Here is a 24,247-nt window from a genome sequence, read left to right as displayed (position 1 = left end):
ACAGGTTTGTCTAATTAAAATACCTTCTTGGTAAATGGGGTGAAATTAAAATACCAATATGGGTATTTAGCCAAAATTTTTCTAAAACCAAACCGGACCGCCGAAATCCGATCCGTTTGATCAGATTATTCAATTTGCACCAAACGATACTGACCCTACATCGGACCTCGTTCATCATACCTGATTGACCTAGAAAACATTCCTTGTCACCAGATAAAAAAGGGAGCAATCTAAAAATGAGCTATATGAAACAGGCCCGTTCAGTGTTTGCGCGATGCCCTTTGGCAAGAATTAGGCCAATCTGAAATGTATTTGCACTGCAAATACTCTTTCTTGAATCGGATCGGATGTTAACCGCTTAGCCCAATATGAAAATGTCACTGAGAAGAATATAGGATAGCCGAAGCCATACCCGAAAACCCACTTAGCCCTCGACGGAGCAAAACGATGCGCTCCGTCTCCCCCACACTCCCAAATCTTTTTCTCAGGGCCGTAGGTAACTATTAAAATCCCCACCACCCAAGTTTTCTCCACCAATTTGAGATATTTAGGTATTCCACGATGATTGCATCTAGGGTTCTTGAAAGCACGCTGCTTTCTGTTGTTAAATCACCGCCATCATCGTCAGCTGATGCTTCAGCTACTTTGAGTGCAGCTAGCTGAAACCTATTGTTTATGGTAACATTTGAATTCATAGTTTAGTGCGCCCTTGCATATGAAGGGGAGTAGTAGCTTCATTCCCTTTTGCAATTGTATGCTTTTGTCTTCGTGATTTTATTTTATTTTATTTTTCTATGCATATTGATGGTGGACGGGATTGAGTGTATATCTTCACAATCTTTTACACACAATGTACCTTTTTTTTAAACTTCCAAACATAGCTCTTCTATCTCGAAAACCCAACACCTCGAATTTCATCTAACAAAATTTCATGGAGCTTCCCTAGTATTAAAGTTTGCTAGAACTAGGTGCTCGCTGTCTTCTATATATAGAACACAGACTGTAGTTTAAGAATATGGCTTTCATGTTGTTGATTTTAGCTTAACTTTGGCGAAGTTCCTTTGGTGGATATGTAGTGGCCGAGGCTTTAGTGTGGTCTTCCTTCTCCAAGATCTTATTGTTTTGAATAAGTTAAAATTATAATGGTCGCTGATTGTGTACGTGCAGTTACTTGTATGTCGTTCCGTATTTGGGTGTCTTTGAAGGTTGGGAATGGAAGTTATTTTCTTGTCAACCTTAAAATGTAATTTTTTTTTCTCTTGTAGTAACTTGCTCATTCTTTTCATTGAAGAGCCATGCAGGCTTGTCGGTATTACTGGTGGTATTGCATTTATGTTTTCATCCTCCCACCAGTGTACATGCATAGATTTTTGCTATTGCATTTATGTTTCTGTCCTCCCAGTGTACATGTGTAGTTTTTTTTTTCTTGTCTGAGGTCTTTTTTTTTTCATGAGGATTTCTTCTGATACACAAGCATGGAGCATGATTTTTTTCTCCAACCCTTAGCTTACCTGGTTACCATGATTCCTTCTGACACGGAAACATTATTGCTTTGCCCATCCTCTTTTAGCTCGCAGTTCATTTTTTTCACATCCTTTCATTAGTTCGGATTATTGCTGGTTCCTTGAGATTCTACTGGTCATGTTGGAGTAAAGATTTGCCCTCACACTTATTACTTCACATACTCAAGCTTCGTAATCAGTGTTTTAAATGTCGGCCGCATGTCAGATATGTTGGCCGACATGGTGGATTTAGGGGCCAACGGACATAATATGAAGCTTTTCAATGCATATTGCATTTTTAGGATTCATGTCAGATATATCGGGGGACATATCATATATGTCGGCTGGATATATCGGGGGACATGTTGGCGGCCGATTTTTCAGTTCGAAAAATTGACCGATTTTTTTGGTTATATTTATCTAATCAGGTTTGGGTTTAAATTCCTAATAATTTAATATTGCTTATAAAGGCAAAACCGACCAGTTAGGGGAAAAAAAGGACCGATGTCATTTCCGTCACTCCTCTTCTCTCTCCTTCAACATCTCGTTAGTCTATTCTCTGAGCTGAGTTGTTCCTTCGACGTTAATATCGAGCGATCTCTCTCCTTAATTGCCAATTTCTCTCCTCCTTCCTTCAAAATTAGCCCTAAGCATCATAAGTTTTTTATTTTTTTTTATATATTTAGACAATAGAATTTACTAAGTATGTTTAGATTTCTTTATGATATTATATTACACATGCACACCATCTAATATGGCAATCCTATATTTTTTCATGTCCGCTAACATGTCCCCGATTTCTGCTATCCGATATGAATTTTAGTATGAACTCAACATGCGACGTTTAAAACATTGTTCGTAATATGTAGTTGACAGAGAAAATCTAAACTTTCGTAGAGCTTGACCTTTATTTTGAAACAATGATAGAGTTTTCTATAGTTTAAACAAAGATTTGAAATCTTAAAATTGCTAGTGGTATTTTTCGCCTCCGTTATTATCTATACACGGAGTTTTTGTGATTTCCGTAGTTTTAAATTGAAATCACTGCTATATGGAATTAGTTGTTGATTTTTTACCTTCAATATAACAATATCAAATCAACTTTTAACACTTTGAATATCGGATTTAGTCATTATCAGCTAATATAGGCATGCAGTCATTATTAACCAGTATTATCCTTTGCACCTCAAATCAGCATGTTTAAATCCGATATGATCAGGTTATTAACTTATTATACATCACTTCAATCATTCTTCAAAACCTCGGTTTAAAGCCTTGAAACCAAAGTTATTTTATTGTCTTTTGCTCGTTACCCTCTTTATTATACTACCTTTTCTAACTCTTTTTTTTATAGTCCAACGTGTTCTGAAGTCAATATTCTCGTCGTGGATGTCTATAGTCCTATATCTTTATTTCCTTATGGTTTATTAGTGCTAGTCTTGACCATTCTTGAATATTCTTAGTCTTTTGCATTATACTTTAACACTTGTAGGGATGAATTTTTATAATCTCGCAAAGAAATTACTTGTCTGGTTCTTGGGTGTATGAGATAGTTCTTTTTTATGTTGATTGACATAATTTGTAATTGGATAGATATTGTCCTTTCTATCATGGAAGTTGTATGTTTCCTTTTCCTCTCTAGAGTATGAGGCTACTTATCCTTTCTCTCATGGCCTCTTCAACCATGCTTTAGGATTATGGTCAAACCACAATTTAACTCTAGTTTAGTGCTTGCATGCATTTGTAGCGATAATTTCTTGCCATTTAGTTAAATACGAGTAGGATGACAAATGTAAAGTCTGAGATGTAATTCTGTTCTAGCAGATTCCTTTTACATTTCTACCCGTTCTTTATGTACTTGACTAGAAGACTAAAACATGTAATAACTAAAAGCCTAATTCTTATTGATATATTTACAGGTAGTGGTTGGAAGGGCTGTGTATCAAATCTTGGGATGATCTTAATAAGCTATGGTATGCTCTTTTGAAGGAAAAGAACATGTTGATGTCCAAGGGTCAGATGCTTCATTCACATAATCTTTGTTTTCCTAACCCAGATCATGTTCCAAAGGTATGCCATCAGCTTCTCTCTTTTCCCATAGTCATTTTTTTCTGTGGATACAAAATCGTTCATCAGTAATGAGACCAAATTACATTATGTGTGGAAGCAAAAGAACTGCATTACAGTATTATAATGCCATCCTTTTTCAAAATTTGAATAACTGGCATGTTTTCATAAAAAAAATCTTTAAGTGCGTTCATAAACAAAAATAATCAGATAATCATGTATGTACATATGCATGCACACATCTATATCTATATCTGTATCTATATCTATATCTATGCTACTTAAAAGAGGATATGAGTGTCTAAACTTTTGAATTCCTATTTTTCCCCTCTAAATTTCTATAAGTCCCAATATTTGCATAACATAATTCTCATAACCATAATTATTATAAGTTGTTAATATACCTCTTATTAAATATTAAAGTTAATAAATATCAACTTAAGCACAACCTTTCAACTCCTTAACAAATAATATATACTAATTAAAGTATTATTATCAAACATTTTGACATCTACACTATAGTTAGGCTTTAAGGAGAATAACATAACATTTCAACTCTTTACTAATAAACAACGCAACCTCTTATCTCCTACTACTTCAACATTATTTGAGTAAAATATCTCGCGAAAATATAATTTATTACATCCAATTATTGTTAGACTAATTAAAGTATTATTATGAGACTAATTCTCTTCATCTCCCTCCTCTCAAATTCAAAGCCTATTCATCTACTCCATCTCATAACCGAAACAAATTCACCACCCCCACAAAAAAACCCTCTTTCTCCTCTTATCATTCTCTTCACCATCAAAATACGAAAAATGCCTCTCCCTGCTAACACTCTCCCTCATCTCCTGTCTCATTGAAGTCTCACGACCTCCCCTCTATAGATCCCAACACCCTTCAATTTTGCTTACCACCTCCCACACGGACAATTGTATTGACTTAATAGGCAGCTCAAATGAGATCATCTCTTTTTCATAAATGGCGAATCACTTAGCTCCGACTGCTATAGAGTATTGTGAACCATCATACACCCATGTTGGCCGTTGATGCTCGCCAAGACGGGGGTGTCAGCTTCATGAGTGGGTGAAAAGTACATTGGTTGCCAAATAATGAGTGGAGAATATGGATTTCATTGTCTAAATTTATGGAAGGAATTTTTCTGCTTGCAAAAGTGCTTCATGTTGTATCATTAAACTCATTATTTTTGTTGTCTTGATTTGTCTTAGTTTAAAGTATTTGTTTGAGATGGGTATCCATCTATTGTACATATAACTACATTGAGACTTATAAAATTTTAGCACCGCTATATGCTTAAGAAGTACATATCTGTATTTCTTAGGTTATTGCAATTTAAAAAATAAAAATCCTCGAAGTTTTTGTTTGGATTGTGGCTTCAACTTAGAAGCATTGTTAGTGAAAAACAATGATACACATTACTGTAAAATCTTAAAACTGAAAAGATTTTCATATTAGTCCAAAATCTATAAAATTATGTACGATATACTTATCAAACTATATGTATTAACAATACATTATTTTATTTACCCTTCCTAATGATATAATTATATTGCCAATTTGCATATAAAGTATCAAAATCTGTAAAATTTCTAAATGTCATACATCTTAATTATTAAATAAATAGAATTAATTCCTTTAGGTCTTACAAAAAGAATTATAAATAAGCCATAAATTTGCAGAAAATCGCCTTAAATTTCACAAAATTATAGAGCAAACCCTGAAATTTCGTAAACGTATAGATTAACCAATGTAAACTTCAAAAATGTACCGCATAACAAATTATATTTACTCGTGAGATTTTTATGATTATAAAATTACGAATGAATCCTAAAAAAATTACATCGAAAACCTAACTTCTTGGACAAAAAATTCACAACATAAATCAAACACACCCACGTGCATTGCGTATGCACTATACTAGCATATCTAATATTTCATAGGAGTGGATTTTATTCTAGTTTTGAGTAGGGTTTCTTCCTCTGCAGTTTCATAGAAGCTGACGAACCACGTAACAAAGCTCTGACAAACTTCTGTATGCTTCATTCAGAAACAGCTTTTGGTGATAACTTGATCTCTTTATATATTACACCTTACAATTACAATCTGTCATGCAATGTTATCAATATTTAATCATACAAAAAATCCACTTCTAGTTTCTCTAAACAAAAAACAAAGGCGGAAATTTGCATTTTCTTCCCACTTGTATTCTTCTAGATAAAAAAAATTAAGTGAAAAAATCATATAATTCATCTGTTCGGGTACTAATATCTTGGACACTCCATAGACTGAATCAAGATCAGCTTCATCATGCTCATTATGAGAAACAAATCAGAACACTTGTATCTTACTAATTATAAGGAGCAAAATAATAAAGCATTCAGTATAAAAAAGAATTAAAAATGATAAAGGAATCAAACTGATGCATTATTTCCCCATAGAACGAAAAAACGATCGAGTAAAATTGTATAAATTACAAATATATAGTATATGTCATTTACTTAGAATGTAGTCGATCCTGATCTGTTGTGTAGGGGAATTGGACCCTGAGGTACTTATATCTTGGATACTTCATAGACTAAATCAAGATCAATCTTCATTCCGCAATTACTCTTAGCTACCTTCTTGAAGGCCAAAACCACCTATAGAAGTCTTGAAATATTGCGGTAGTCAATTAGAAGACCATTATCACTTTGTTTGGATTTGTGTTTGGCAATTACTTCTACTTACAAAAAAGATATATAACCTCATTATGACAGTGGATAGATATCATTTTCTATGTGCTTGATGCAAAACATAAAACCAGTGTCCACAATTGATAAGTATGCAATTAATAAGATGGATAAATCATAAATATTTCGAATTTGTTCTACAGAGAACTGAGAGATATGGTGATGTAACAAGGTTAACCCACATTCATGATAAAATTGTTGTCTTTAACCTCAAAATGTATTCAAGTAAATGTAACTGTAACTTGTATTGTAGCTTCCAATTGAATATTCCAGATTACGTGAACCAATCTACCAGTGGAAACAAAATAAATTTAGTAGAAAACATGTGAGCAGTGAAATATGTTTGCACATGTTTACTCCTAAATTTATTTTGTTTCCACTGGTAGATATATTCACGCAATATGGAATGTTCAATTGGAAACCGCTATTCAAGTTACTATTACATTTATTTGAATACATTTTGATTTCAGAGACAACAATTTTACCATGAATTTGGGTTAACCTTGTTACATCACCATATCTCTTAGTTCTCTGTAGAACAATTCTGAAATCTTTACTCACCTTATTAGTTGTATACCCTGAATGGGTTGCATTGCATGTGGATGCTGGTTAGTATTTGGCATCAAGGATGGAGAAAATGATATCTATCCACTGTCATCATGAGGTTATATATTTTTCTGTAAGTAGAAGTAATTGCCAAACTACATGATTAATCTTATAGCCTGTCTTTTTGGTGTTGATATGATTTTGCTTTGCTAATATTTTACAACTTGTAAAGTCCTCAAACAGCTTCCTGTTTAATTATCTGTAATGTATATGTGCAACATAAAGTTATCTTTGATGCATTAAGCTTTAGGTTTAGTTGCCCCGGTATCCTTTTCCTTTCAACATTTGTAAATATTTTTATATATTAGCTTACTTCTATCTGCTTTAAGGCCTTGTATGGCTGTGTTATCATTCAAGGTACATTGGAGTTTGTTACCTATGAATTACAGACAGCCTGACTGGAACCCAAGCTTTTCTTCAATTCAGATTAGTTATTTTTCTTTGTACCATGTAGTCTGCGTGTTCTCATATTGATCAGTGTGAGTTTATGTTTATGAGCTCTTTTCCTCCATCTGTAGAATCTTCAATATTTTCTAAAAGCTGCTGAATCTCCAAAGTATCACTGATTTCTACCAATATTTGTTTCCAAGATAGTGGATGCAGGAAAAAAGAGGAGAATGTATGAGAAATGATATGAAATCAAGCCTTGTCCTTAGTAATTTTTGTCGAATCTCCAATTTTAGAATCTCAGACTTAGCTTGTACAGAGTGTTTATTGAGTATTTTGACTGAGACTCAATTTCTACGGTAAGTTCCAAATTCGATTTATTCAGGTAACTTGGGTTGACCGGATAACCCGTTTACTAAACAGGTCGGATACAATGAAGTGGCCTATTTCCTACCCTAATGTATCAGGATACAAGGTCCTCTTCTAGGGGTGGCATAGGGGTTATGTTGTGTGCATTCAGGTGAGGTCAAACTTGATCCTTTGTATAAGCATGACCTGAACCTAACCCATTTAATAAACAGGTCATGGTACCCATCCTCTTTATTAAACGGTTTACTGACTTGCCTTGAGTTACTTGAATAATACTCAAGGTTTTAAATGTCGGCCGACATGTCGGACATGTCGGCCGACATATCGGTTTAAGGGCTTGAGCGACACGACATGGGCATTTTCAACTTATATGTCGGTTTTCAGGGCCAAATCGAAAATATCGGGGTCATATCGGGCATATCGGTCGATTTTTCAGTCTTGAAAAATCGATCGATATGACCCTTTTTTTTTAGATTTTTTTTATTATCGGGTTTGGGTTTAGTGATAAAAACCCAAATACGTTTGACCCGTTCTCATGTTTAAGGGTTTCTTATGAACCCGATAGAAAGAAAAGAGAAAATTTAGGGCTACAGCGGGCTTGGGAACCGATCACTTCTTTCGTAAACGACGACGTCATTCTCTCACCTCCATTTTGGACCTCCGTCGTTCATCTCCCGTTGTGCACCGAAATCCGAACCCTAACCAAACCCGAAGGCGGCAGGGTATCCCGTCGTCGGGATAAAGGGAAGAGGGTGGTCGGTGACTCATCCGAAGGACCACAAGCAGACGAAGAAGAAGAAAAGCCCTGACACTGCCTCCCTGCGACGTCTCGTCGCCGGCACTGCCTCCCTGCGACGTCAGAATCCACCCATCGCCGGCGCCACCTCTAGAACTTATAAAGTATGCTTATATTGAATTTAGGAATGCTTAAATTACGTTTAGGACATGATATTATACATATGTGCACCACCCGATATGACAATCCGATATTTAGTCTGTCCCCCGATATATCCCCAATTTTCGCTATCCGACATGGATTTCAACCATCCGACATGAACCCGACATCCGACATTTAAAACCTTGATAATACTTGTTTGGGACTTACTATAATTGAGTGTCAGCAAATACTTAATCAACACTTGGTACAGGCAATGTCTAAGGCTCTAAAGTTGGGGATTGAACAAATATTGTTAAGGCTATGGTTTTGATTTCATAATCATTTCTCATACATTCTTCCCTTTGTTTTCCTGCATCCATTATCTGAGACAAATATTACTGGAAATCGATGATACTTTGGATATTCAACTAGTTTTTATAAAACATTGAAGATACAACAGGTTAAGGAAAAATGCTTCTGTAGACTGACGTTGATCAATATGAGAACATGCAGACTATACAATTAAAAGTAACTAATATAAACTGACACATATCATATCCTACTTTTAACATGAAGAAAAATGCAAGCTCCTGTCAAGCTGTCTGCAATTCATAGGTAACAAAATCCAATTACCATAGATATCATATCCATTCAAGGCCTCAAATCAGATAGAAGTAAACTAAAACTAATATAATAAAATATCTTTGAAAGTTGAAAGGAAAATGATAAATGAGTGTTGATCTAACTCGATATTGCACAAATAACCAAACATAACTGCCTAAGTACTTTGGAAGTACAATATTGACATTGCAAAATTATTTCAACACCAATAGGACAGGCAATAAGATTAATCATGAGATTTGAATTTAAAACTGCATCAATGAGTTTCAGTCAGAAAACAAAGAAAAAGAGCATATTGGGAAAGACGCACTGGGGTCAAGAGATAAAACAGGTAATGAAGTTAAAAGTTATATGAGATTGGGTCAAAAATTGCCACCCCTAACTACAATGCAGGGATTGCCCAAACTATCATGCCTATTCGGTCATGAAAGTTTTGCACTTACCTTGTTTTATCCTAGAAATGTTATTATCTTGGTCAATGAATCACCTTGTTGGGACTCTTATTTTAAAAAACAAAATCCCAGAATGAATTAGTTGTTGAGTGCATGGTTTGATAAAGAAACTGTTTGGAAAATAGATACTAGCTTATCTTAGGCTCTGTTTAGATACCATAGTATTTTACTTGTTTCCATGATGTTTCTACCACAAACAAAACATCATGCGTTTGGAAACCATGGTGTTTTTTTAAACTAAATCATCCTCAAATAAAAAACACAACATTTATTTCAAAACACCTTTTAGGTGTTTTAAGTTTGGTGTTTTGATTTTCAGTTTGAGAATGTGTTAATATAATATCTAACATAATATATTAAACGTAATTAATATAGAGTTATTATCAACATGCTTATTATATTATACTATACTATACTATATTATAGTTAATTTAATATATTAGTAATATTTATTAAATAATATAAAAATAAAATAAATAAAATATCTTATATAATAATATAATAATATATTAAATACCAATATTTAATATGTTAATAATGTATTATATAATAAATAAAATATATAAATATTAATATATTATTTAATAAATAATATAATTTATTATAAAGTAAAATAATTTTTAATAATAAAATAATTTATTGCTAACAAATGTTAATGTAAAAATAATATATTAATAATATAATAATATTTATTTTTATCATAAATACTAATATATTATTAAAGTACTATTAATAAATTCTACATATTAAAAACTATAATATATTATATAATATTAAAATATTTATAATATATTAATTTATTAATAACATGCTAGTAATAACATAATATTAACATTATTAATAATATTATATTATATTAATAATAGTATAATATTATATTAATAATAAAATAACATTATTATAAAAATATTAATATAATGTACAACAATAACAAATTGATATACCAAAATAATTAAATATATAATTATTTGAAAATAATATGTAATAATATAATATAATATAACTCATTAAAGTACAATATAATATTATAATACATTATATAATATTATATTGCATTACATTTAATACTTATAATACTATAATAATGTAAAGTAAATATTATAACATTTTATTTATAATATATTTTATTATAATTAATATATAATATATTAATAATATGTTTAATACTAATGTTATAATGAGTCAAACTAGTGTTGACTAAAAATACTTAACATAATATTTTGAAAATATTTTAAGGGAAAAACACAATACCATGATGTTTTTTTACAAAAACACAATAAGAAAAACACCATGGTATCCAAACGAAGCCAGAATTGAGAACTCAGATGAGAAACTAGAACATGCTAGCAAAACTATAAGAAGAAACAAGTGCATACTTGACATTAACCACTAAGAGATATGGGAGATATTTTTTATTTTATAGCGGTCTGTCTAAAACCTAAACTGGATAAGTTTATCTGAGCTACTATGTCACTGTGATTTCAGCGAAGTTGAAGTGAATAAGATGGCTCTGTACAAGAAGATGACTACTGGATGCAGGTGATGTGATAATATTGTTTTAGTATTTCGAGTTTTATTGTTTTCAGCAATTTGTTTTACTTTTTGTATATTTTTTTATGTGCAATAGTGTTTTCTGATAGTTTGGCTTGGAGTCTAGGTCTAAGGTAGGAAGAAATAACCAGATTTGATTTAAGGGTTTATCATTTCATGAATTTTTCCTAAAGTCACTTGACTTTATCTTCCATTTATGAGTTTTGTTTCATTTATGAGTAACTCCTATTTTATCATCCAACTTTAGTTCATGAGTTACTTTGGAAGTTACTGAATTCCATTTCCTATTGTTTAATTCAAAATTATCTATGATGTAGTATAAATGAGTCAATCCCTACATTTGAGTTGGTTCAGCTCTCATATAAACAGATATGCAAGGGGAGACAAGGATAGAAAATATGAGTTGAAAACTATCTTAAGGTTGGTTGCCTTGTTATTCCTTCTTATCTGGATCCTCTTTGGTTTCTGCCTCCAAAAATACTCTTAAATACTTCCCTTTTGCCTTGCATTCCTCCTTTCAGGAAACCGGGGGGTGGGGGGGTCTCGGACTTCTTTATGCTTCTTGAACATCTACATTATTTGCTGAGTTTTAACTAAAGACCTAACTTTTGTCTCCCCCCGCTTTTGCATCTTTAGGAATTTTGCTACAATTTTATAAGGCCAAATAAAAACTTTGAGTCCTGTCCTCAACGAATCAGCCTTTAAAAAAAAATTGTTGTCTTTTCAATTGTTCATAGAGAACTCTCCAAGCCAGTTAAGCATAAACAACTTTGTAGTTGTTGTCTTCAAACCTATGCTACACGGGTACGGGTGCGAGTAAGGATGCAGTTATTGTACACAATAGATTTGTAAAAGGTAAGATAAAGGGGACACAACAAATTTGTAACATGTTGATATGGGGGCAGGGCTATATACATGCATATCAGTAACTTACATGGGATTGATTTTGTTAATTATTTACATATTATGAAAACTAAACTTTCTGTACCATTTTAATGTTTCCTTTATTAAGCAAATTGTAGTATACATTTGGAAGTCACTCATTTTTTTAACTAGATCCCCAAATGACCCTTTAAAATCATACTTTTGCACTGAGTATGGGCCGAAATGAATCTGACACATAAAAGCGAGTTGTAGGAAGTGGACTCGAAGCATGATATATACTCCTAAAAAATGTATGACGAATGTTTTAAACTAAAACATGAATTATACAATTGGGCACACCTGTAGAGAACCGGTTTTTTTTATCATTTAAAAAAAATAGAAAATCAAAGGTTTTGTAACTCTAGCACTAACTCATGTTTCAATTGGGTAATAATGTGTTAAATAGGATTAAATGTGATAGGAGTTAAAGAATACAAATGGACTTTGAAAACCCTAAGTAAATCAATCCCTCATAGGTTCATGCACACAAACAAAAAAAAAAGAAAAAGAAAAGAAAAGGATCTGGAGAGTACGGAGAGAAGAAGATGGAGGATTAAGCTTTAAAAGGTTAGTGATTCAATTTTATTTCTTTACTAATTAGTTATGAATAGTTGTATAATAAAAAAATACCTTTCAGACCACCGGTGTTGATTCCGATGACATCCAGCGACCTTAGGCCAAACCTAGATCTAGACTCTTGATGGAGGTGGCTGCTCCGATCATTTAACCCAAGCAAACCCATTTGGGTTCATAAGCAATCAACAAAATGGAAGAGGTAAGAGGAAGAAGAAAAGGAAAAATTTTGCTAGACCCCTAGAAATACAAATATTAGCTTTGAGTACAGAATCTTTGAAAAGGCGATTTTGTACATAACCTAATTAATGGAAAGATTTTCATTTTAACCCATTAAACTAGAAAAGTTGTTGTTAGGCCCAAGTTTTGTTTAGAAAGGATAGAAATAAATTTTAGAAAACCCCTTAGAAACTAAAAATATTAGTTTTATACCCAAAATAGTTTGAGTATGGAATATTTAGTTTTTATGCATCTTGTATGATTATAGGTTTGATCGAGGAGTAGGTTCTTGGAGTACGATTCTCTAAAAGTGTTATCAAATCTCTTGATGTGAGTAGATCTCTTCTCATTAGTTGTTTTCTATTATATATTATTTAAATGATAATTTATTTTTTTGTGTAGAGAAATTGTGGATTAGACATGTTATTATGTTTATTATTAGTAATTGTTAACAAATTTAAATTATGATAGCTATTTATCTTTTACAAGGTAAATTTTATTTTAGTATACGAGATTATTAAAAATATATCACTGCAAATTTATTCTTCAAATGCATTTATTAAAGAGTTCTATTTGACAAAAATAAATTATCTATTTGTTTAGATTCATGAATATTCTACTTTTATGAAATTGATATGCGAAAAGTTTGTAAAAGTGTTTAAGCATTTATATTGCTTTTCATTTTAGTGAAAATTATGAGTGATACTTTGAGCAAAAAGAAAAGTGTTTTAAATATCAAAAATTCTCAGAAGTCCGTTGTGGAGTGAAGTGATTTGTTTAAGCCTATCATATGGTATTGAATGTACCGATCAGTGTTAAAGTGATCTTTTTGACAAAATTGAAGTGGCCTTCGGGCAACTTATGATAGTGTTAGGTATATTCTGTACCAGTGTTGACTTATAGTAATTTTATGCACATTTCCATGTTACCGGGCTATACTTTTCGTAGCCTTAATGTAACAACTGAGAAAGTTCTTCATGTGTGCATTTAGATGGATAATTACGATTTTAAAAGTGTTTAGTGTTCATTCGTATTGTTTCATAATTTGTGAATATTCTTTTATGACAATATCACATCTATTCTTGGAAATTCCTCTTATTCGAAATATTATGTGTTTCTTAATCGTTGTTTTTTACGATAGCTTATTTAAATTTTAGTATTGATAAATTCTTAAACTTGTCTGATCCGCTAATGATAAGTTTTTTGCTCACTGAGTGTAAACTCACCCGTTGTTTTTCAATCTTTTTCAGATGAAAATTAGATAGCTTTATTTGTATCTTAGAGCTTTGGAACATGAGAATGATCTTTTAGGATATTTGATGCTGAAAGTTAAAGTTATATGAGTCTTGCTACTATGCATATGTAATAAGAGTCTTGACTCGTTAGAGTGAACTTGTTTGCTCTGAGACTTCTTTATTTGTCAATAAAGTTTCGTCTAAAATAAAGTTTATTGTAATATGGAAGTGCACCGCAGGCTTAGCATGTGCTTTGTGCACATGTTGCCGTTGTCATCCATCTCAAAATAAACTGTTCATTTTGGCGGTGTGACAACACCTCTGCAAAAATTTATGCTTATTCAAGGAGTGTCCAATGAGTGAAGAATCGAACATGTGTCCGGCTAGTTTCAGATTTGGTCAAGATATTAATCAGGTTTTGATTTGAGAAGGTACTAGTCCATAACATGGAATATGTTGGTTATTATCTAGAGATATTCGTGATCTTAGTTACTTTCTTTTTTCCTCTTTCTTGCAATTGATTCATTTATTTCTTGCATCTGTTGTTGCATACCTACAATTGGGACCTTCAGTAAACAACTAGGAGAGAATATGCTCATAGTATATTGAATTTGAGAATGCTGAAATGAATTAGGGGCAAAAGAGTAAGAAATGAATGTATTCTCCAAATATAGAAATAGCGGGTGAAAGGTGATCCCTCCCCGCAACCCAACCCTCCGAGTTTTGATACAATTCAAGTCTGATTCATGATGTATTCCTGATCCAGGGCGCAAAAGTAGTAACCGGAGAATGAAAGACTGAGTCATTAAGCATGTTATGTATTCTAGAAAGTTTTTTTGCTTTTGCTAAGTATGTCTTTGAAATATTTATGACTAACTGATTTATTGTTTTCGTTAGTTTGGAGATGGAGAACCAATGAGGATGTTTTGAAGGAAGAATGTAGATTTTTTTTAAAAAAATTAAAATTTATTTATTTAAAACCAATGAGGATGTTTTGAAGGAAGACTGTAGATTTTTTTTTAAAATTAAAATTTATTTATTTTAAATTTTATTTTTTATTTTTTTCATTTCTTTTTTGGTTTCGAAGTGGGTTGTGAAACTTAATTTTTTGAGTTCCCTTCTTTATCACATAGCCTGATTATTTTACGGTGAAAAACAAAGAGGTTCTTTAGTTATGCTGAAGATGGCTGTACATTGCAATTAACTTTCTCGTTAATAAACCTAGCCCAGTTTTTGTTTTGGCTTTCAGCAGTTTCGGTTAAGCATCTAGGATTAATTATATATCCGAAAAACTCATATTACTAGCATCATATGGGGGTTTTCTTTTTTAATTCAATTCTTTTCAACTCTATCAAGATTATATCTGCAAGTATCCTTCTAGAGTCTCAACTTGTCTTTGCACTAATTTCCTGACATGGATTGCCGCTTATCGATGCGGCATGCTGTGATGTTCACCAGTTTGATTTATTGCAATTTAATATGCTGTATGAACAGCATTTTTTTTTCACAACAGAAGGATGCATTTACAAGCAGTGATGTTTACCAGTTTGAGTTATTGCAATTTAATATGCTGTTTGAACAGCTTGTATTTTCCCCCTCATAAAAGAAGGATGCATTTACAAGCAGTGGGAATGTGGTTCCTTGGCACTAAAGAACCTGCAAGGATCGCAACATGAAGAGTTTACCTTCTTTTGATAACCAGATATTATAGCTGTATTTGTGGCTCCTCTCTTAAAACCTAAAACATTTGGTCTCACGAGATAACTTCCTTGTAGCTCACCGATAAATCGGTCTTGTTCCCAGTTAACTTTCTTCTTTAACTTTATCAGAGTAACTTTCCTGATTGAGCAATAAATCTGTGCTTTATACATCTATTTGTTGATCTAATAACATAGCAGCCTAAATGTTTTTTTTTCATAGGTAAGGAAATCAGTGAGCCGGATTAAGTATGTGCTAATTGAGAGAGCAATTGCTGAGCCTGATCCTAGGCAATCTGCTGAGAGAAGAGGACGATCACTGCCCTATAATATCCGCATCGCGTAATATCTGAATCATCATGGTGCTTATAAATTGTTGGACATCTCACGGTTGTTGGGTGAGTTGCGGTTTTGATTGCTTTTTATTTTATGTACTTGGAGATATTGATCAGCTTGATCTGTTTGTCTGCAATCTGATAGAAACATTTGCTAATTGAAATTAATTGTTATAGAGGCTGCAATTCGTGTTGAAATTGTCTCTTGGGTCTCACCTTTGATTTTGTTTATTATTTATACAGGTCTGAATTTGACCCTCTAATTGGATGAGGATACTTTGCATGATCAGGATGCACAATGGTCGACGTCTTTACTATGGAGAGATGGATAAGAGACCGCCCCTACAAAAACATTTTTTTTAACTTTGTTCTTTGATTTTTTTTTAATGCGTCGATCTTCAGTTAAATGAAAGACACTGCTGACTTAAGCAGTAAGGGATGGCGTTAAGAAATAATCCACAAGCTCATCTTCTATTGTTTGTGATGTACAAATGTATGTGACCGCTGCTAGCTCTCCGGATTTCTAACGACACGTTATATATGTGCACCCAATTGGTCAGTGCGGCGTCACGATACATACATCACAATATATATAAGGTGCGCTTGGCAACTCTTTAAAATTGGTTAGGCTTTTGAATGTGGTCCAAGTTTAGAATGTTTTGTTGATCGGTAAAAGCTAGGCTAGAAATGACCAAGTTTGCTTTAGTTTATTATTGGCCTTTAAACTGGTTTATTTGTGAAGCAGGGGAAAAGTTGATCCACAGCTGAACAGGGTAGATCTCAAGTTTAGCATATTTCTAGTGAGGAGTTGCCAACCAAAGCCGTAGGTGAGTTTTCATGACATGCAGTCCAATTAGGAATTGACAAGAACCAACGTTTCCCACTAACTACCGTCATGTGATGAATTAATTGAGATTTTATAACTACTCTTTCCATTGATTTTTTCTATTAATTAACTTGGTGATTGGTTCTAGTTTACTCAGTTCGGTAGAAGAGCTTAATAGTTTATGTTTGGATCCATCTTTGCTTCCATAATCCCTCAAACGTGTTGACTACTCCCAAGTGTTGACAAATTATTAGTGACGGGAACAATAATACATCAGGAGTTCACCTAATATATATATTTTTTATATTCAAATTTTAGATTGAACGTTTTGGATCTAGTGAAGACGTTGTTGTCGATTTGGCTAAGTAATTTAATTCTTATACGCAAAATTATTTTGTTTGACCAAAATAGTAAGTAGTGGGAAATTCTAATTAATTTCATCGCCCATTGTAAGATGTACCTAAATAGATGTACGTTTGAATTTGATATTAGGATGGCAATTAAAATGAGTTTCTTTTCTTTCTGGAGAAAACGTAGGCTCCCCTTGCTAATTGGATTCCTTTTTAACTAGACACATCTAGGGGTGTGCAACGGTCGGTTCGGTTCGGTTTTTACTAAAATTTGAACAACCAAACCGAACCGTCTATAATTCAAAACCGAACCGAACTATTGCAAGTCGGTTCGGTTTGTTCGGTTCTAACTTCATCAAACTTCTTATCAAACAACAAACTGTGTTAAAGAAAAAAAAATCAACAAAGTAGGAGATTATGAAGCATTAAACATTAATATAATGATATTGTTTTCAACCCATAATAATTCAGAAAATGAGTTTAGGGTTTGAGTCTTTGACTCTTTGAAAACGGGTCGGGTAGGGTTTGAGATCATAATGGGTAGTATTGCACTATATTCGGTCGGTTCGGGTCGGTTCGGGTTGAAAAGTTTTCAAACCGATCCGAATCACCCTACTCATAAAACTGATTTTTTTGGGTCGGTTCGGTCGGTTTTTTCGGTTTGGACCGAACCATGCTCAGCCCTAGACACATCATCGTGTCCAACTTCATTGATAAGATGAACATTCTTAACATATTTACCATATATCTAGACCAAATATAGAAAAAAAAGAGGTGAATCTAAAGTTAGATTTATATAAGGTATAAGAAAAAGAATATCATAGGGCTTATCTATATATTTTCCTAAGTTGATTACAGTATATATCCTGTTTCCTATTCATCTATCCATATTTACCCACGCCGTTATTCCAATATATAAACTGTTCTAGCATTAGATACAGTTTTGTTGGAATTAACCTTCGCTAAGATGGATGAGCCCATGGGATGAATTTTATTTCCACTCTACTAATTAATGGGATCCTGGCATATCTTTCCTTAATTAACTCACCTGTCTTAACAACAACCTCCTATCCGTCATAAAACCTCTCGAAGATTTTTGCCTCCATCTCATCAGCTTATTGATTTGTAGCCCTAAACCAAATCAAGATAGATCCACTCAGGGGGTGTTTGTTTCAAATCCTATAATTTTAGGATATGGATTTCACCATGGGGTTTGAAATCCATAGGTGTTCTATTATGAGTTAATGATTTCTAAAATGTAGTTTGTTTCGTTAATTTTTTGGGATTTAGAATACTATAATTTGTAATATTTTGTTTGTTTCAAGCTCAAATTGTAGCATTACCAAATACCAAAATTTTGAATACTATAATTTGTAATATTTTGTTTGTTTCAAGCTCAAATTGTAGCATTACCAAATACCAAAATTTTGTAATATGATGAATATGCTATTGTTTGTTTCAAGCTCAAATTGTAGCATTACCAAATACCAAAATTTTGTAATATGATGAATATGCTATATTGGTGAAACTACCTCCCACAAAAAGACAAAATTGGGATTTTTCAGATCCTCTCCAATTGAGAGGTAAACACACCCATTTATGTGATTTGTTAAAATCCTCTTCGATTGAGAGGATTTGGCAAATTCTAAAAATTGGGCACTTTTTGCACTTTTGGGATTCAATATTCTAAAATTTTTCTTAAAACAAACATCATATATAGAATCCCAAAATGCAGAAAAACTCACTTTTTGATCACAAAACTTGTAATCTCTACCAAATACCAAAATTTTTAGTGAAACAAACGCCCTCTCAAATAAGCTTGTTGCCTAAGGGGGTGTTTGGTTGCACAATTTTATAGAAAAATTTTCTCAAAATATCTGACAATGACAATTTTGTAATTAAAATTTTTTTGTAGATTTCCGTAAACTGTGTTTGGTTCAAAAAGAAATTCACATAAATGTTTTCTATAAAGTACAAAAAATACCAAAATTTACAGAAATCAAATTTCTCTCAAAATGGGCGGAAATCACCAAGAAATCTGACACCACATTGACATTTTTCTATAAAGTTGACATTTTTCTATAAATTTAGGGGGTGTTTGGTTCTATTTCTACAAATTATAGGAAATCTTGCTATTTTCTATAAAGTTATGGACTATTTTCTTGTTTTGAACCAAACAAGCAAAGTAAAAAAAAACAAGAAAATTGGTAATTTTTGACTTCTCAAAACTTTTCCTTTACTTTTTTAAGAAATATAAGGAAATCATATTTTGTGTGGAAAACATTTCTTATAATTTGTAAAAATTAAACCAAACACCTCCTAAGAAAAAGGGTAATTTCCATATTGCTCCTTGAAAACATTTTGAAATTAGTCCCGCGACTCATTGAAATTGTTGCTTAGCTCCTCATGTCCTATTGTGTCTTCGGGAGAATATTGTTATTTAGTCCCTCAAATCTAGTTCCTCTAGCAACCGTTCGATATTTCGGGAATACTTCACTTGAGGCTGCATGGTTGTTTGTCTTTCTACAGTAATTTCATTGCCTCGCATCATTTATTAGTTAATGAACATCATGTGCAAGGACATTTCAAAAAATAATGTGGCAGTCGACAATATCCTTCCATTTTGAACTGATTTGTCTTGAAATTATTATAGCCGTTAATCATCATTGGATTTAGTGTTTCCTACTGCAAAAACTTTTAACCATTATCCCGAAAAAAGAACTAAGCAACCCTCATTTATCATTGAATTTGAAATTGTAAGGTTTAGCAGGCAGCTAGTTAAGCTGCGTAACTTCGAGAAATTCAATTAGGACTTGAAGTTTCGTGAAGTTACGCAACTTAATTAGCTGTCTGCTAAACTTCACGGGACTTCAAGTCTCGTGAAGTTTCGGAGATTTTTTTGTGAAAATCGATCTAGTTTTAGCCCGATGGCTAAAACTGGATCGATGTTCACGGATAACTTCAGAATAAATCGAAATTTGTAATTAATTTTATAAATAGGTGTATTTTCAAAATTTGTCATTATTAAAAAGAAAAATTCCCTAAGGACCCAAAATATGGGACAATAGAGGGGACAAGTGAGGTGTCCCCCTCTTATTGGATAATGAGTTGGCTATCATTAATGATAACCAACTCATTATCTAATAAGAAGGGGACATCTCACTTGTCCCCTCTATTGAATCTGGGTCCCTATAGCAAAGCTCTATTAAAAAACAAAATCTGAAATCTACCATGAATCTCGCTATCTGCCACAAAAGCCCCCCCTCGTCCGAACCAGACAAATCCTAATGATAACCAACTCATTATCCAATAAGAGAGGGACACCTCACTTGTCCCCTCTATTGGTCCTGAGTCTCTATAGCAAAGCTCTATTAAAAAACAAAATCTGAAATCTACCATGAATCTCGCTGTCTGCCACAAAAGCCCCCCCTCGTCCGAACCAGACAAATCCCCATCCTAGAGAGAGAAACAAGTAACTCCTCTCTCTCTCTCTCTCTCTAAAAACTTCAAAACAAAACAAAGATCTCTTTTTCTTTCTTCGGTTACTCTGTCGCTGAACTACCCAAATTGATCTCTTTCCCCAAAAAAAACAATGCTGTGATCAAGATATCTTACATCGAGATCGATCCTCTTTGTCTCTTCGATGGGGAACTCTCTAGGATGCTCGGCCTCCGGCGAGAGACTAGTGTCGGCGGCGAGAGACGGCGATCTCGTCGAGGCCAAGATGCTGCTAGAGTTCAACCCTTGCCTCGCCAAATACTCCACCTTTTTTGGCGGCCTCAACTCTCCTCTTCACTTCGCCGCCGCCAAAGGCCACAACGAGGTCCCGATTTTGAATTTGCAATTTTTTTGCGATTTTTTCTTTTTTCTTTTTTTTTCGGTGGGGGGAGTTTTGTTGATTTGTCGCCCTTGGAATTGGCTAGATTGTTACGCTGTTGCTAGAGAAGGGAGCGGATGTGAATTCTAGGAATTATTGCGGTCAGGTGAGTAGATTTGATGAATTACTGGCGGGTTTCAGGTTTCAGTTTTCAGTTTTGCCCTAATTTTGAGTTTTGAGGTTAATTTAGACGGCGTTGATGCAAGCTTGTCGGCATGGGCACTGGGAAGCGGTGCAGACTCTGCTGCTCTTCAGATGCAATGTATGTGTTAATTAAGTCGTTTATCACTGGATCTTTTAATTGTTGGAGGATATTGATGTGAATGTTTATGGGTCTTTTTTTAAGGTTACTAGGGCTGATTATTTAAGCGGCAGGACTGCGCTGCATTTTGCAGCCATTGATGGCCATGTGAGATGCATAAGACTGTTAGCTGCAGACTTTGTCCCCAGTGCTCCTTATGGAGTGGCCAGTTCAGGTGTTGAGAGTGACAATTCTGCATCCGGCCCTAAATTTAGTCAATCGTATGTTGTCCATAACTTTAATAATTTGCTGGTCTTTTGTGGAGAAGAGGATACTGTGATGATTTGGAGTTTATTGGTTTCAGGGTTCTCACTAGGTTCATAAACAAGCCTGCGGATGGTGGAGTAACTGCACTTCATTTGGCGGCATTGAATGGATACTCTGATTGTGTGCAACTATTGCTTGATTTGCATGCAAGTGTTTCGACTGTCACCTTTCATTATGGTTCAGCGATAAATTTGATAGGTATAGGTAACTCTTCTTGTTCGTGACGTGAGTGTTTAATTTTATTGATTTTGTATGATTTTAAGGAAATGGTATTGGTTGTGTGAATGTGGCAGGAGCTGGGAGCACACCTTTGCATTATGCTGCTTGTGGAGGGAGTCTCAAGTGCTGCCAGGCAAATCTACTTGCACTATACTTCTTTTGAATTCGGATGCCAAGATTATGTTTTTAACTTCTGCATGCTTCGATTTTTTTAATATATAATTTCCTGTGCAGTTACTTCTTTCCAAAGGTGCTAGTCGGTTGACATTGAATTGCAACGGGTAACCTTCTTCTCCTGTTTTTAGAAGCCTTCTTGTTTCTGCTAAAATAGATCTCTTATGGCGTTTTCTCACTTTGACCATTCTTATATTTCAGGTGGCTTCCACTTGATGTTGCTAAAATGTGGGGTCGTCATTGTCTTGAGTCATTACTCATGCCCAATTCTGATGCAACTATACCTGAGTTTCCACCATCTAAATATCTTTCGTTGCCTCTTATGAGCATACTTAATATAGCAAGGTATTTTGTGCCTATGAAAACTGTTATATATTCGTACAAATGCTTATTGCTGTGTGACTATTTCAGAATTCATGTTTTATCACAGAATTGCAGCATTATTGATGCGGGACGATGGGAATTTTAGGGTTTAATGTAAGGGATTTGGGAAATTTGGGGAAGAACAAAGATTTGGGAAAGCTAGGGTTTTGGAAAATTAACAAGATATGACCACGAATCGCAACCCGGGCCTTGGCTTCACCACCATTGACTCAATCTTAGAGATTAAATCAATACCCAAAGTTTCACAAATGAAACAAAATTTTCTTCAAATATTCATTGCTTTATTCCATAGAATTGACCTCTTTAAATAGGCCTTCAACAACTACAAGTTCACTCTCATATCCGATGTGGGACTAAAAAAAAGAGCAAATACAATAAAGAGAATAAACGTAACACTAGCTAGACTCCAAGCCTTCTCAAAATCAAAACCAAATATAAGCTGAAGCAAGACGACGACGGCGGCGAAAATATGTGCGAAGTGGAGGCTGTGCGATGTCCTCATCAATTCCCCCGGGGTGGGAAGAACTCGACCCCGTCGAGTTAGGCTCCAACTGGCCCTCATAATACTCCAATAGATCCGGAGCCAGGCGCTGCAGGTCCTCACGAGTAATCCATGTATCATCAGATTCAGGACGATCTTTCCAACGTACTAGATATCGTCTGCAACCACCATCTCGGGTTGAGATGATTTGATCATCCCGAATGCTATCAATGTGTTTAGCTGTAAATGGGACAAAAGTAGTAGGCAGTGGTGGCAATGGGGGTCCCTCAAGGAAAGGATCAGGGGTAGGACAAAAGTAGTAGGCAGTGGTGGCAATGGGGGTCCCTCAAGGAAAGGATCAGGGGTAGGCTCATCAAGATCCACAAGTGGATTTTCAGGGTTAAAAGGAGGACCTTTATAAGCTACCAAATCTGCAATATTAAATGTCGAACTAATTCCAAAATCTGGAGGTAAATCGATTACATAAGCATTTGAGTTAATTTTCTTGATAATCTTAAAAGGTCCAGCACTACGAGCATGTAATTTCTTGACGGCTCCAGGAGGAAACCGTTCCGGGCGAATTCGAATCATTACATAATCACCTTCGTTAAACTCAAGATGTCTTCTATGTAAATAAGCATGAGACTTATATTGATTTATTATGCTTTCTGGTGAACCAGCTGAAAAGATAAATGACTGTCAGATTACCTTTTTGACTAGTTGGATTTTTATCAGTGTTGCTTAATACGGAACTCAGTATGCTTATAAAACTTAGTTTGCAATATGCACATGCAAAAAGAATACTGAAAGCATGAGGTATTTCACAATTTAATGAGGAATGTTAAGTCTTCTCCTTGGAGAAGTAGGCGATGCCAACTTTGCAAGCACAAAACAGTTTGTTTAGAAGTAGTGGAAGGAGGCATGGATGACAACAATGTTGAACCATGTAGTCCTTCAACATCCTACTGCAGATTGGGAACCGTATGTGAACTTGTAGATGAAATCTCAAAGCATTCAAAAAATGCAAGTTGTTTATTAATTTCCTTGGTTGTTACTTTTCTGCTCACCTGCAAAATTACTCCATAAATTTTTTTTTTTTTTTTTGCACAGGGGACTTATTCTGATCTTTATATCATGACATGACATTATAAATAAACAATGTCATCAAAATTTAGGAAATTTCCTTTGAACATTTATTGT

The 24,247-nt window shown here is 33.9% G+C and overlaps 1 protein-coding gene and 2 long non-coding RNA genes across 4 annotated transcripts in view; all 3 read left to right on the top strand.

Annotated features, from left to right (window-relative positions):
* LOC109824994 lies at positions 247-16,185 on the top strand. Its single transcript, XR_002242873.1, has 4 exons — positions 247-678; positions 3,422-3,572; positions 11,120-11,173; positions 16,057-16,185. It is a non-coding gene; the product is annotated as an uncharacterized LOC109824994 (long non-coding RNA).
* Positions 16,417-17,146, top strand: LOC109824995. Its single transcript, XR_002242874.1, has 2 exons — positions 16,417-16,765; positions 16,914-17,146. It is a non-coding gene; the product is annotated as an uncharacterized LOC109824995 (long non-coding RNA).
* The window catches only part of LOC109824993 (probable E3 ubiquitin-protein ligase XBOS33), a 13,633-nt gene continuing 10,144 nt past the window's right edge, over positions 20,759-24,247 (top strand). The window contains exons 1-8 of one of the 2 annotated variants that reach the window (XM_020391649.1): positions 20,759-21,167; positions 21,268-21,327; positions 21,412-21,483; positions 21,568-21,743; positions 21,827-21,993; positions 22,083-22,141; positions 22,243-22,289; positions 22,384-22,527. In XM_020391649.1, the coding sequence (XP_020247238.1) occupies positions 20,988-21,167; positions 21,268-21,327; positions 21,412-21,483; positions 21,568-21,743; positions 21,827-21,993; positions 22,083-22,141; positions 22,243-22,289; positions 22,384-22,527 (905 nt within the window). In that variant the 5' untranslated portion in view covers positions 20,759-20,987. The remainder of the gene's footprint in view (positions 21,168-21,267; positions 21,328-21,411; positions 21,484-21,567; positions 21,744-21,826; positions 21,994-22,082; positions 22,142-22,242; positions 22,290-22,383; positions 22,528-24,247) is intronic. The other variant, XM_020391650.1, reaches the window with a different exon arrangement.

The sequence above is a fragment of the Asparagus officinalis genome, chromosome 10 (genome assembly GCF_001876935.1).
Source record: "Asparagus officinalis chromosome 10, Aspof.V1, whole genome shotgun sequence".
NCBI lineage: Eukaryota > Viridiplantae > Streptophyta > Magnoliopsida > Asparagales > Asparagaceae > Asparagus > Asparagus officinalis.
This window is presented reverse-complemented; position numbering and strand designations above follow the sequence as displayed.